Here is a 15,463-nt window from a genome sequence, read left to right on the forward strand (position 1 = left end):
GTTTAAAAAAAAAAGAAGGCCCTTGAGCACCAGTGCAAATGAAACGCCCACAAAATTACCCCATTTAGCAAAGTAAACACCCAAACGTATATTCTGTTAAGCATAATGAGTCTTTTGAACATGTAATTTCTTTTCAAGTTTTTGGAAAATATGAAAAGAAAATTAAAGTGCATTTTTTTTACACAAAGTTGTTCATTTATAACAGGGATCCTCAAACGATGGCCCTCCAGCTGTTGCGGAACTACATGTCCCATGAAGCATTGTAAAACTCTGATATTCACAGACATGACTAGGCATGATGGGAATTGTAGTTCCTAAACAACTTGATGGCCATAGTTTGAAGACCCCTGATTTATAAGATATTTCAAACACATAGTATGCACATAGCAAAAATGACACCCGAAAATACATTGTGCTAATCCTCCTGAGTCTCGGCTCTCCCTCTATCTGTCTATTATATATTTTTTCCCCTAAATTGGGGGATAGTCTGTGTTGGTACGTGTGAGATCCACCTTTCCAAGTTTTTGGGGTTCATCTCATACTTCTGAAGATTTGAGGGTGCTGCCTGTTCCATACTCCCCCTACTCCTCATCCAGCGTTTTAGGGGTACAAACAATAGTAATTGGGGCCTAGTGTGGTTGTGTACGTGTGAGATACATACACTTTTTTGGATCATATTTTCTATTCCGCTATTTAATCAAAAACCTTTGGAGATCAGTTAAATTGGGGGATAGTCTGTTTTGGTATGTGTGAGATCCACCTTTCCAAGTTTTTGGGGTTCATCTCATACTTCTGAAGATTTGAGGGTGCTGCCTGTTCCATACTCCCCCTACTCCTCATCCAGCCTTTTAGGGGTACAAACAATAGTAATTGGGGCCTAGTGTGGTTGTGTACGTGTGAGATACATACACTTTTTTGGATCATATTTTCTATTCCGCTATTTAATCAAAAACCTTTTGGGATGAGTTAAATTGGGGGATAGTCTGTGTTGGTACGTGTGAGATCCACCTTTCCAAGTTTTTGGGGTTCATCTCATACTTCTGAAGATTTGAGGGTGCTGCCTGTTCCATACTCCCCCTACTCCTCATCCAGCCTTTTAGGGGTACAAACAATAGTAATTGGGGCCTAGTGTGGTTGTGTACGTGTGAGATACATACACTTTTTTGGATTATATTTTCTATTCCGCTATTTAATCAAAAACCTTTGGGGATCAGTTAAATTGGGGGATAGTCTGTGTTGGTACGTGTGAGATCCACCTTTCCAAGTTTTTGGGGTTCATCTCATACTTCTGAAGATTTGAGGGTGCTGCCCAGGACTGGGAGGTGAGTTGAATGCCCAAATATGTCATGGAAGAACTGGGTGCCCAGGAGAAGGGGGGCATGTTTTTGCTGAAAAAAAACTTTTTTGAAAAGGAGCTTTTATTCCACAACACAATGGAGGATAGAAGCAAGAAAAGTGAAACATTGTATCTGCTCAATCATCTCAGATCGGCTAATCCGACACTGAAAATTATTCATAGAAAATATCACTCTTTCCGGGACTGTCCCTTCACTTCCAGGAAATATATATGTTGAAATATTATTGTTCTGTTTTAAGGTTTGATTTTGCACATCAGAATACAGAATTTGCTCTGTTATAGAGATAGTTTGTTATAGAGATCTATAAAAAGTCTATGGAACAAATCTTTTCTGGGCTGAAAACCGAGAAAAATCTCCGAATACAATTCTTTGGATTCCTCATAAAGACATCGCTGACCAATGAAGGCTGATAATGAAACCGCTCACAGTTCTGATTGGCTCAGATCTGAATTAGCCATTTTCAAATCTTCCCGCTTGAATTGTGAAAAACGTTACAGACAAATAACCAGTCCCATTATAACACCAAATCCCACACTGAGAACTGAGATAATCAGATGAGATATGTATCCAATAAATATCTGTAACACTTTATTTTCAGGCAGATTAATTGATTAGTACGGAATAAACAGAAATAAAATTGGAAGATTATTGAATAGTGTAAAGCATTTCCATATGATCTCAGAATGCAGAACCCCCCCCCCCCCCCCCTTCCACTGCTACATACAGAACATGATAGTGAGATGACTCCTCTCATAGATCTCTACCTTTCTATATGATGGGAAATAAAGTATTACATGTTTCATTATCAGATCTGTATATGATCGGGGAACTGACCGATAATTAATGTTTCATCTTTCAGACATGACATGTAGCCGTTACGGATTCCCCCCTACATCCTAAAATAAACAAAAAGTGAAAGGGCTGGTAGAAATCTGTAGTAATCATGACACTGCCAGATAAATATATATACAACGAATCAATAAACACAGTTGTTTCATTTCAGTCTCTTATTTGTAAATAGAAATCGGAAACATTTTAACAATGTGTCTAAGTAAATTAAATTCTCTGCAGATCATTGAATGGCTGTGACCCCGCCCCTTCCATCAGTCTTCCATCAGGTCAGTTTTTTCTTATAAGCAAGAATGCAGGCCTTTTTTTTCTCCTCAATATATTTTATTGTGAATAAAAAGGTAATTCAAAATAACAAGAGAAAAATAAAGCAGTAGTGAGACCGCAAGACTATCTCACTGCAGGAGAAGTGACATTTTATCCAAAACAAGAAATGCATGTAGATGCAGATATGTAGATGTTAGTAAACATGTCAAATGACTTTATTGGACAATTTCCTACTTCTAACTTCTATAAAGGACTGTGTGCTGTCCGAGGTGATATTGTGATCAGATTTGTATGTAGCTGATACTTTGTACATATTTTGTGTCATTTACCTATCAGGCAGTTTATGCCTTTATCTATGGACATCGATCTGCTGTTGATGATGGAAATAGATACCAATAGACAAAGATATAATGTTTAGTTTTTCTTGCTTCTCTCCCCCATTGTGTTGTGGGATAAAAGCTCCGTGATCTTCCCAACGTGTGATTTGAGATAAAGTAACAATGTAAGGCGGGAGATTGTGGATGATGTTTTATTGTAAGAATGTGTGAGTGCGGCATATAGATGTTTAGGAGATCTGATTGTAGGTTTCCTATTGTGATCCGGGTGAGGGAACAACGTGCTATATATTTATTTATTTATTTATATTTGTTTATATCGTATTTATGTGTGAAGGAAGGATGTGGTCTCCTTACAGGGACTGGCTGTCATTTTCCTCCATCCTTTGATCTCCAGAAGATATTCAACAGCATTAGAGATCATTGAATATTAAATACCAAACAAACATCCCCCATCTGAAAAGGAACACAGATCTCAGATCCCCCTTCACACTCCTTGGAAGGAAAAATACATTTTATTATCGGAAGAAAACGCCCAGAACTTTGATTGGTGCAATGTTCGCATTTTATAACTCATATTTCCCGCCGGAATTCTATGGAACGTTCCAATTATCTCAGATAGAATAATCCCACACTAAAATCTCATATCTCTTCCTCCGGGAACATCGATCAACCGTCCTCTGAATTGTCGGGCAGTTTATCTAACCATGAATAATAAATACGTTAGAAATATAAATGTCACATTTCTTCCAGTCTTTTTTCTTTTACTTCACAATACAGAATCCGCCCTGCTAGAGAATGTTTCCTATAGAGATCAAAGAAAAGTCTACTGAACAAGTATTTTCTGGGGGGGAAACGGAGAAAGATCTCAGAATACATTTCTTTGAAATCCTTATAAGAAAGACATTACTGGCTAAAGAAGGAAACGCCCACATCTCTGATTGGCTCAGATTTTATATTGCTCTGTTTTGAATTTGCCGCCTGAATTGTGAAGAACGTTACAGAGAAATAATCAGCTCTATTGTACCGCCAAATCCGACACTGAGATCATCAGATGAGACATATATCCGAGAAAATTAACATATACACTTCTGTATATGATCGTGGAACTGGTCGATAATTAGTGTTCTGTCTTTCAGAGATGAAGTAGTTACAGATTTCCCTCATATTAAAACCAGAATAAAAAAGTGAAAGTGTTGGTAGAAATATGTAGTAATAATGACACTGCCAGATACATATGTACAATGAATTAATAAAACAAATGTTTCTATTTTATCGGTCCCGTTTTGTAAATAGAAATAGCAAAATATTGACAATGTTTCTAAGTAAGGGAAATAAATAAATAAATATATATATATATATATATATATATATATATATATATATATATATATATATATATATATATATATATATATATATATATATATATATATATATATATCATCATCATGATATGTCAGAAAAAAATGTACAGTGGATCAATAAAGGAAACATTGCGCTTCTGATAAATTACACCCGTTTCTATTCAGTAAAACATTTAAAAGCTTCCAAATAAATTAACTTCTCTGCAGTGTAATAAATGACTGAACCCCGCGCCCTTCTCAGCATGTCTCCCATCAGGTCCGCTCAGCCTGTGAAATGTCTGAAGATGTGTGTCTTTGTTTCCTTTTCACAATATTTATAAATTTAAATTATATGAAATTACTATGAACAATTTCATGAAACTGGTTACTTTGTTTCTGGTAATAAAGTGTTAAGTTTCCTGTTCGTGTAATCTCCAGGAATAAATCGAAAATAAATGAGAAGAAGGAATACATGAATCTTCTGGAAATGTATTGCTGTGTATGTAATGCAACATTAATGTATCTGAATATAATATAATGATTAGGAGCCTTATAAATGAATAAGATTATCTTTATTTTGTATGAATGGTGTGACTCCGCCTCTTTCGCAGGAAGGTTTCCATCTGGTCCGCTCAGGCTGTATATAAGGAGGGCGGGCAGACAGCTGATCTCAGTCTGTCTTTGTAGCAGAGAATCATCATGTCTGGGCGCGGTAAAGGAGGGAAGGGTCTGGGGAAAGGAGGCGCCAAGCGGCACAGGAAGGTGCTCCGGGACAACATCCAGGGCATCACCAAACCCGCCATCCGACGTTTGGCCCGCAGAGGGGGTGTCAAGCGCATCTCCGGACTCATCTATGAGGAGACCCGCGGAGTGCTCAAAGTCTTCCTGGAGAATGTCATCCGCGATGCCGTCACCTACACCGAGCACGCCAAGAGGAAGACCGTCACCGCCATGGATGTCGTCTATGCCCTAAAACGCCAGGGCCGCACTCTCTACGGATTCGGAGGCTAAACCCTGACACCCACCGCTTACCCCACTTCACCCCAACAAAGGTCCTTCTCAGGGCCACCCACCTTCTCACACAAAGGGCTGATGATGATTCATAACTCAGAAATGTAATTTCTATATATTTATCGTGTAACAATAAGAACTTCCGCTAATTGTTTCAGTAAGAAATTGAATGGAGCGATGTCTGGCTGCCCATACACTCTGCTAAACATAAAGCAGATTGAACAATAGATGTTAGAACAGGACAATATTATATGTGGAATCTTATTGGGCGGTCAGTAGATCTATAGGAGATTGTACAGTCAGCACTCAGGGTGGTGGAGCCGATTGCTGAGTCAAGAGAATAGATCATAGTTTATCCTGGAACTGAACCTAAAAATGTATATTTCATTATGAAAAGAATGGAGATCACTAATACTGAGATGATTCTAGAAATAGAATGTTTCAAAGATGGAATTTTTGTGAACATTCCGATTGTAATACAGGAAGAAGAAATCTGTGCATCTGCTATATGTACAAATTGTATATCAGGCAGAGGGGAGATATAGTTCTACACAGATCTGATAATGAAACATGCAATCCTTTATTTCCCATCATATAGAAAGGTAGAGATCTATGAGAGAAGTCCTCTCATGTTGTGTGTGGGGGAGGGGGATTCTGAGGACTTTAAATAATGTAAAACATTTTCATATGTTCTCTTTTCTTTCATCTTCAGATTCCATTTGTAGTCATTCCTCACTAAGCGGTGAAAATAAAACTATGAAGTGTTGATATTTCTCGGATTTGGCGGTATAATAGGGCTGATTATTTCTCTGTAACGTTCTCCACAATTCAGGCGGGCAAATTTAAAATCTGAGCCAATCAGAGCTGTGGGCGTTCCTTTCATCCGCCAGTAATGGCTGAGGATTCTGTAGTAAAATCAAACCCTAAAACAATGTAACATTTCAATGCTTATAAAACTGCCTGGAAGCAGAGGCTGACCGTTGATGAATTTTCCCCGGAAGGGAGATTTTATGTCAGATCAGCCAATCAGGGAGGATTGTAACTTTCCATGCTATTCCTGCGGGAAATTTGAGCCAATCACAGTTCTGAACGTTTTTTCTTCCTTTACAGGAGAATCCTGACTTGGATGATATCGGAGATCCTTGGGAAGATGTTTTGTTTGGTAATTGCTGATTTGTAGAATCCATTCAGCAGGAATAAAGGATGGGGAATGACGAGGAGTTCCTGGAGGGAGATGAGAACTTTAGAAAGGAGATTCTCCAATAATGAGTGGAAGGCTCTCTTTAGATGTAGGAAATGTTCTCACTACAAGTCCCCGGTATTAGAAGGGTTAATAAGCAAGTTGTTTGCTTTTTAGAGGTATTTGTAGGAATGAAAAACTTTTCCTACTGAGTGATAGATGTGATTTGTTGTAAGACACAGAATGAGGTATGAGGCTCTTTGTATGTAGTTGTGGGTGGCTCTGAGAAGAGCCTTTGTGTTTGGTGAGGAAGAGGAGTTGGGGATTACTTGGTCTTGGCGGCCTTGTGGCTCTCGGTCTTCTTGGGCAGCAGCACGGCCTGGATGTTGGGCAGGACTCCTCCCTGGGCGATGGTGACGCCCCCGAGCAGCTTGTTGAGCTCCTCGTCGTTGCGGACGGCGAGCTGGAGGTGTCGGGGGATGATGCGGGTCTTCTTGTTGTCACGGGCGGCGTTGCCGGCCAGCTCGAGGATTTCAGCGGTGAGATACTCGAGAACAGCGGCGAGATAGACGGGAGCTCCGGCCCCGACCCGCTCGGCATAGTTACCCTTCCTGAGCAGGCGGTGAACACGACCGACTGGGAACTGCAGACCAGCCCGGGACGATCGGGTCTTGGCCTTAGCCCGAACCTTTCCTCCTTGTTTACCGCGGCCAGACATGATTCTGTGATAATGGAGTTCTCAAAGAGATGTGAATGGCTGGAGCCGCTCCCTTTCTTGTTATACTCTGAATGATATGACGTCTCGCCCTGTGATTGGCCACGTTTGAAGCCAGCCAATAACCTCTAGGTTTGTATCTAGACCAATCGGTAAAAGAGGTAGGAAAGCATGACGTCACTCCCCATCACATGGCTGAGTCCTCCAATAGAAGAGTGAGGAGGGAGGAGGCTCATTTGCATAGGACCGCCTATATAAGCAGCACATGAGGGCGGCGCCAGTACACTTTCTCTTCTCAGAGCGGAGGAAACATTCTTATCCCTTATCATGCCTGAACCAGCCAAGTCCGCCCCGGCGCCCAAGAAGGGCTCCAAGAAAGCCGTGACCAAGAGCCAGAAGAAGGACGGCAAGAAGCGGAGGAAGAGCAGGAAGGAGAGTTATGCCATCTACGTCTACAAGGTGCTCAAGCAGGTCCACCCCGACACCGGCATCTCCTCCAAGGCCATGAGCATCATGAACTCCTTCGTCAATGACATCTTCGAGCGCATCGCCGGCGAAGCTTCCCGCCTGGCTCATTACAACAAGCGCTCCACCATCACCTCCCGGGAGATACAGACGGCTGTCCGCCTCCTCCTGCCCGGAGAGCTGGCCAAGCACGCCGTCTCCGAGGGCACCAAGGCCGTCACCAAGTACACCAGCGCCAAGTAATACCCTTCCCCCATCCATCACCCCAACAACACACAAAGGCTCTTCTAAGAGCCACCCACAGACATCACAGCAGAGCTCTACTCCGATCTTTATGTGTTTTGTCATTTAGGAAGTTAATTAATTTTTAGAAAATAGAAAACTTTTCTCTTTAAATTATCTTTAGATAAGTACTGTAGATCGCCTAGACTGGGAGGGGAGTGGATCGAACCTTCCTTCTATTCCCATCCTGATTCTAGATTTATTGCGGAGATCTATCTCCACTTTCTGCCTCTATACATTCCCTATTCATCGCCTCGTAATGCACACACACCCGACTGTTCTACCAGGAATCACCACAAGGCGGCAGAGCTGAATAAACATGTATATGCCGAACTCACACATTCTTACAATAAAACATCCTCCGCCTTACATTGTTACTTTATCTCAAATCACACGTTGGGAAGATCGCGGAGCTTTTATCCCACAACACAATGGGGGAGAGAAACAAGAAAAATGAAACATTTATCTATTCAATCAGCCCAGCCAAATCTTTGTCTATTTGTATATATTTCCATCACCAACAGCAAATCGATGTCCATAGATAAAGCCATAAGCTGCCTGATAGGTAAATGACACAAAATATGTACAAAGTATCAGCTACACAAAAATCTGATCACAATATCACCTCGGATAGCACACAGTCCTTTATAGAAGAAGACAATTCTCCAATGAAGTCATTGGACAGCCTGCCATTACAAGGAGGGGGAGGGGACTTCCCCACATTCTGCGCAAAATTCTAATAAATTACAGCATATAAAACAGCCAAACGTGGCGTTTTGAATGTTTCCAAGCGCAGAGGAGGGGTTTGGGGTCTTTTAGACCCCCAGATCCCTCCACAAGAGTACCTGTAAAAAAAATAATAATAAAACATATATTTTTTATTTATTTTAATGTACGAAAATATCGGTTGATATTTACCGATATGCGATGACCAAACTATCGGTATCGGCAATAAAAAAAAAAAAAAAAACAACTATAACGGTCGATCACTAGTTTTAAGAACAAAATGTAACAACAGGTATAATTTTTAAAACATTTTGTGTAGTTTGGTGCCTAAAAAGTCCATAAGAGTTCACTGATCAATTTACTATTATATTTGGGATGTGGCACCTTTTTATGCTCGCATTCACAGCACCACCCTGTGAGGAGGCCTTTATTCCCTAGCTCCTTTATTACTAACACTTTAAGTTTTTAATCTGCTAATGATGATTCATCTATAAATGTGTAGATATTAGTAATTGTGTTAAACATGTGGAATGACGTAGGAACATTTTTCTATTTCTAACTTTTATAAAGGACTGTGTGCTGTCTGAGGTGATATTGTGATCAGATTTGTATGTAGCTGATACTTTGTACATATTTTGTGTCATTTACCTATCAGGCAGCTTATGGCTTTATCTATGGACATCGATCTGCTGTTGGTGATGGAAATAGATACAAATAGACAAAGATTTGGCTGGGCTGATTGAATAGATACAATGTATCGTTTTTCTTGCTTCTCTCCTCCATTGTGTTGTGGGATAAAAGCTCCGCGATCTTCCCAACGTGTGATTTGAGATAAAGTAACAATGTAAGGCGGGAGATTGTGGAGGATGTTTTATTGTAAGAATGTGTGAGTGCGGCATATAGATGTTTAGGAGATCTGATTGTAGATTTCCTCACCTAAGATTGTGACCCCGCTGAGGGAACAACGTGCTATATATTTATTTAGTTATTATATTTGTTTATATCGTATTTAATGTGAAGGAAGGATGTGATCTCCTTACAGGGACTGGCTGACATTTCCCTCCATCCTTTGATCTCCAGAAGATATTCAGCAGAATTAGAGACAGAGAACTGTGATTGGTGAATTTTTTACATTATATAATTCAAATTTCCCGCCGTAATTCTATGGAACGTTGCAATTATCTCAAATAGAATAATCCGACACTAAAATTTGACATCTCTTCCTTCGGGAACATCGATCAACCGTCCTCTGAATTGTCGGGCAGTTTATCTAACCAAGAATAATAAATACGTTACAAATATAAATGTTCATTTCTTCCAGTCTTTTCTTTTACTTCACAATCCAGAATTCGCCCTGCTAGAGAAGGTTTCCTATAGAAATTAATGAAAAGTCTACTGAACAAGTATTTTTTGGGGGGGGGGGGGGGGAAACGATTAAAGATTTCAGAATGCATTTCTTTAAAATCCTTATAAGAAAGACATTATTGACTGAAGAAGGAAACGCCCACAGCTGTGATTGGCTCAGATTTCAAATTGCTCCTTTTTAAATTTGCCACCTGAATTGTAAAGAACGTTACAGAGAAATAATCAGCCCTATTATACCGCCAAATCCGACACTGAAACCTGAGATCATCAGATGAGACATTTAACCGAGAAATCTCATCAATTCTTTATTATCAAGAAGATGAATAGAAATGGAATGTGAAGATGATTGAATAATGTAAAACATTTCCATATCTTCTCTTTTATTCCAAGTCCTCAGAATGCAGAATCCCCTCCCCCATTGCTACATACAGAACATGATAGTGAGATGACTTTTCTCATAGATCTCTACCTTTCTATATGATGGGATAGGAAGTATTACACGTTTCATAGAAACCTTCATTAGAGATTTTACCTGAAAATCAAATCTAAACTCTGACACCTTACTGATCACTAAGAAAAAAACGACTTTATAAAGCCAGAAATTATTTCCGATTCAATAAAACATTTCCCGATGATCCTTCCTGGGCAGTTTATAGTAAAATTGTCCTTTAGTGGATTTCACAAAGCATTTCATCTTCACAATATTTCTAATGTCTCCTATTTCAGGAATGGCGCGCACAGCTTTCCGGGCAGGTTCGGGTTAATCTGTCCCATGTGACCTCTAGCTGGGAAAGCCCCGCCCTACTGAAGGCTGAATCACACAACTCAGTCATTGGCTGATTAGAGCTCTAAGAAATAGTCCAATTAAACCTAAGAAGGCGTGGTCAGCACTAACCAATAAACGCGGAGCGCGGTCTGTATAAATAGACGCCGCACAGCCCGTGTTCTCACACTTCTGTTCCGTCTGGAGATTAGAAGAGTTTCTCCGCCATGGCAAGAACCAAGCAGACCGCTCGTAAGTCCACCGGAGGGAAGGCTCCCCGCAAGCAGCTGGCCACCAAAGCCGCCCGCAAGAGCGCCCCGGCTACCGGCGGAGTCAAGAAGCCTCACCGCTACAGGCCCGGCACCGTGGCTCTCCGGGAGATCCGCCGCTACCAGAAATCCACCGAGCTGCTCATCCGCAAGCTGCCCTTCCAGCGCCTAGTCCGAGAGATCGCCCAGGACTTCAAGACCGACCTGCGCTTCCAGAGCTCCGCCGTCATGGCTCTGCAGGAAGCCTCCGAGGCTTATCTCGTAGGACTCTTCGAGGACACCAACCTCTGCGCCATCCACGCCAAGAGGGTCACCATCATGCCCAAAGACATACAGCTGGCACGCCGCATCCGCGGAGAGAGGGCCTAAATACATTCTTATCTCCCTCCATACTATATCTACAAAGCACAAAGGCTCTTTTCAGAGCCACCACATCCGCCTCACAAAGAGCTCCATACTACCTCATCACTCCTACTACATGCTGCAAATCCCCGCCTCATCACCCCTACTACATGCTGCCAATCCCCGCTACTACATTTCTACACTTTCCTGGCCATCAGCTTCACTGCATTTCTCTTTTCTCTCCGCTCCTCAGTGTGGAAGTAAATCTCATCCGTAACATTTCTAAACCGATCCCAGAGAAATTCACATTTCTCATCTATAAAGGAGATCCTTTTACCGATTTATTGTCCCCTAAATACAATGGAACTCATCTGTAACATTACTAACAATTACAGAGTAACAATTCACACTTCCTCAATATCTTCCCTAAGAGATACATTGGGACAATATTTAACGGTAAAACAAATCACTTCCTAGGAACAGATTGAACAATGTTTGGATTCTCTCAGGAGACACATTCTTGTATTTTCTAGAAACGTCATTTCTTATTCCAAACAGAATCGCTAGGAATAGTGCTTAGAGATCTGAGGATCGATCAGCCCATAGAGGAGGATGAGATCTCACGATCATTACAATGATTCTTCTTAGAACGTTCATAATGGCCGCATTACATACTGAAATATCATGTGTAGCTCTGTTAGGAGTAGAAGGGTGTAGGTAGGTAGGTGTAGCTCTGATAGGAGGAGATGGGTGTAGGTAGGTGTAGCTGTTAGGAGGTGGGGTGTAGGCAGGTATGTGTAGCTCTGTTAGGAGGAGGTGGGTGGCTCTGAGAAGAGCCTTTGGGGGGTGTAGATGGAGATCTCCGGCTGCTGGGATTTATTTCTTCTTCGGAGCGGCCTTCTTGGGCTTGGCTGCTGTCTTGGCTTTGGCCGCCTTCTTAGCCGGACTCTTGGCGGCTTTTTTCGGTTTGGCTGCAGCTTTGGGCTTCTTGGGGCTCTTTGTCGCCTTCTTGGCAGCTGCAGCCTTTGCCGGTTTTTTGGGGCTCTTGGCCGCTTTGCTGGCCGCCTTCTTCTTAGGGGACTTCGCCGGCTTCTTGGGTGATTTGGCCGCCGGTTTCTTGGGGGACTTGGCCGGCTTCTTAGCAGCAGCCAATGGCTTCTTGGCGGTTTTCTTGGCCTTGTCGCCCTCTTGCTGCTTCTTGTTGATCTTGAAGGATCCGGAGGCTCCATGTCCTTTCACCTGGACGAGGTTCCCCTTGGTCACCAGCGCCCTGACGGCGATCTTCAGACGGCTGTTGTTCTTCTCCACATCGTATCCTCCGGCGGCCAGGAGCTTCTTGAGGGCGGCCAGGGAGACCCCGCTGCGCTCCTTGGAAGCGGCCACGGCTGTGACGATGAGATCGGACACGCTGGGACCGGACGGCTTCTTGCTGCCTTTCTTCCCTCCTCCGGCTGTCGCCTTCTTAGTCGCCTTCTTCTTGGCGGCGGGCTCCGCTGGAGGAGCGGCGGCTGGGGCGCTCTCAGTCTCCGTCATGATTCTCAGGGAGTTTTTAAAACAGATAATAGAAACATCATTCTGGGATGGCGCTCTGCCTTATATACAGACGTTCTGCGCCGCTATTGGTTGATATAGAATTTGTCTTCTGCGCTGCTATTGGTTACACCTTAAACACGCCCACTAATTCTTATTTCAGTGTTGGAGAATCTTCTCTCTCTTCTTGTGTTTCCCCGTCAGAGAGATAAACGATTTTAATATGAAATGGAAGGATGGCCGATCTTTATCGGGGACCCGATCTGCTCACTGGATGTCACTTATCGATCTCTCACTTACCGCTCTCATCATCTGCTCAGGAGGCTGAACACAGAGGCTGCAAACACCTCCAACCTCCTGAGTGTGTGTCTCATTCTTCCTTCTACCTGCTTTTCTACACACATTCCCATCAGAAAACAATCTTCTCACATCTCCAACTAAATCATCTCCACATGACATGAGTGAAGAGAGAAGATCAGGAAACATTTCCCTCCAACACACAAATCTGCTCGTCTATAGCTGAGTAGAAGGAGCCTGGAACAAAAACATCAGCCGGGGACATCAGATCCCTGTGTGATGTGATGGGAGAGATTGTTAGAGATTTCGAAGGTGTCAGTACATTAAACATTACATGTTCTCATCATCTTTGTATCATTTTCTGCTCATCATTACAAATATATTGTCACTGGATATTCTGAGTAACTTTATTAGCACATATTACTACACAGCTATATAGACTACTCAGGTAGAATGTTTCCTTGTATCTAGAATCAGAGGTAAAATCTACACATTCCTTCACACGGGGCAAAAAGAGGATGTAAGTAAGGCAGAGGTTGGTGTTAATCGTCTTTATTATTATTATTATTATTAATAATAATCATGTTTATTTATTTTTCCATTTTATTTCAATATATAAAATAAGGGAGGGTTATAATAAACCCCATGAAAAATGTATTTTTACCATCTTTGGTCCCATAGCTAAACGGGGAGTGAAAAGAAATCCTTGCAAAGTGAGGGGATCCCTGATTCACACCAGAACTAGTGTCCAGTGTGAAAGAATTCCACTCTACTACTGTTCCGGTGATAACCCAACATTTGAGATTTTCTTTTACTTTCAAGCTCAGTGAAAATGGTAAACAGGACAGATAGAGAGGGTAAATACCCCCCTCAATGGGGACACAAGCAGAATTAAAAACCTGTCAGGGGGTCCTATCCCTTTCCACTCCAACTAAAATAAAGAAAAAAGTATGTGTCTTAAGTGATCTTTTTTTTTTTTTTTTTTTAATTATTATTATTACTTTAATTTTGTATTTGATTTTTTTTTTTTTTTAAAGATGTAAAGGAAACAAAAAATCAAATGAGAAGATACATTCTCAAAGTATAGCATGTATACAAATTGGATTGCTCAGAGAGCAAACAAATATACAATTCAAGAAGTACGGGCATGTAAGCTATTGGTCTGTATATATAAGGTCATGTGGCTATGAATATATTTGGGTTGTATCATACCGCAAGTATTTTATTTGCTCTTTCTATTTCAAGAACAAAATGCAATAAAATGTATCATTTGTAAGACATTTTGTGTAGTTTGGTGCCTAAACAGGCCATAAGAGTTCACTGATCAATTTTGCTATTCAATTTGGGATGTGGCACCTTTTTATGCTCGCATTTACAGTACCACCCTACGAGGATGCCTTTATTCCTTAGCTCCTTTATTACTAACACTTTACGTTTTTAATCTGCTAATGTTGATTCATCTATAAATGTGTATATATTAGTAAAGGTGCTCCTTCTGGACGATAGGAAGATTCAGATGCATTATCCCGCTAAACTCGACATTGTAGAAGTTCTATTCATAGATCTGCTCATCTTCTTCAAAATCACATCACTTGTGTCGCTTTTCAGGTTCCAAATATTTCTTCCAAACCGGTTAAATTCTCGATGATTACTGACACAAGTCTGGCGCCAAGTAATCCGAATCAATTATTTTCTATTTCCAAATCCAACAGATCTTCCCAGAGCCTAAGAAGGAGCCGGACATACATGTTTAGGAGATCTGATCGTATATTTATACACCTAAGATTGTGATCCGGGTGGGGGGGCAAAGTGCTATAATGACACCTGTCTGTTCAAATTAGAATATATATATATATAGCATCTAATTGTTTATATCGTATAAGGAACGATGTGATCTCCTTATAGGGGTTAGTTTTCATTTTCCGTCATCCTTTAATTCTGCTGAATAACCTCTGGAGATCAGAGATCTTTCAGTATTAAATACCAAACAAACATCCCTCATCTGAAAAGCAACAAAAATTTCAGATCCTCCTTTACACTGCTTGGACGAAAAATACATTTTATTATCAGAAGAAAACGTCCAGAACTGTGATTGGTGCAATTTTTACATTCTAAAATTCAGATTTCCCGCCGGAATTCTATGGAACGTTCCAATTATCTCACAAAGAATAATCAGACACTAAAATCTGTTATCTCTTTCTCCGGGAACATCGATCATCCGTCCTCTGAATTGTCGGACAGTTTATCTAACCAAGAATAATAAATACGTTAGAAATATAAATGTCACATTTCTTCCAAGCTTTTCTTTTACTTTACAATACAGAATCCGCCCTGCTAGAGAATGTTTCCTATAGAGATCAATG

General features: G+C 41.1%; 4 protein-coding genes across 4 annotated transcripts; 2 read left to right on the plus strand and 2 right to left on the minus strand.

The window, feature by feature from the left end:
* Positions 1–6,671: 6,671 nt before the first annotated feature.
* Positions 6,672–7,064, minus strand: LOC309543798 (histone H2A type 1-like; the record flags this gene model as incomplete). The annotated part of the gene is made up of 1 exon (XM_082276235.1): positions 6,672–7,064. The coding sequence occupies one exon, from the start codon at positions 7,062–7,064 to the stop codon at positions 6,672–6,674; it is 393 nt and encodes a 130-aa protein (XP_082132361.1).
* A 324-nt stretch (positions 7,065–7,388) lies between these two features.
* On the plus strand, positions 7,389–7,769 carry LOC309543801 (histone H2B 1.1; the record flags this gene model as incomplete). Its single annotated transcript, XM_082276238.1, has 1 exon — positions 7,389–7,769. The coding sequence occupies one exon, from the start codon at positions 7,389–7,391 to the stop codon at positions 7,767–7,769; it is 381 nt and encodes a 126-aa protein (XP_082132364.1).
* A 3,120-nt stretch (positions 7,770–10,889) lies between these two features.
* LOC309543796 (histone H3.2) lies at positions 10,890–11,300 on the plus strand (the record flags this gene model as incomplete). Its single annotated transcript, XM_082276233.1, has 1 exon — positions 10,890–11,300. One exon carries the CDS (start codon positions 10,890–10,892, stop codon positions 11,298–11,300), a length of 411 nt encoding a protein of 136 aa, XP_082132359.1.
* Positions 11,301–12,149: 849 nt separating this feature from the next.
* Positions 12,150–12,806, minus strand: LOC309543795 (uncharacterized protein; the record flags this gene model as incomplete). The annotated part of the gene is made up of 1 exon (XM_082276232.1): positions 12,150–12,806. One exon carries the CDS (start codon positions 12,804–12,806, stop codon positions 12,150–12,152), a length of 657 nt encoding a protein of 218 aa, XP_082132358.1.
* Between the last annotated feature and the right edge of the window lie 2,657 nt (positions 12,807–15,463).

The sequence above is a fragment of the Pelophylax lessonae genome, assembly GCF_965119305.1.
Source record: "Pelophylax lessonae genome assembly, contig: HAP1_SCAFFOLD_354, whole genome shotgun sequence".
Classification (NCBI taxonomy): domain Eukaryota; kingdom Metazoa; phylum Chordata; class Amphibia; order Anura; family Ranidae; genus Pelophylax; species Pelophylax lessonae.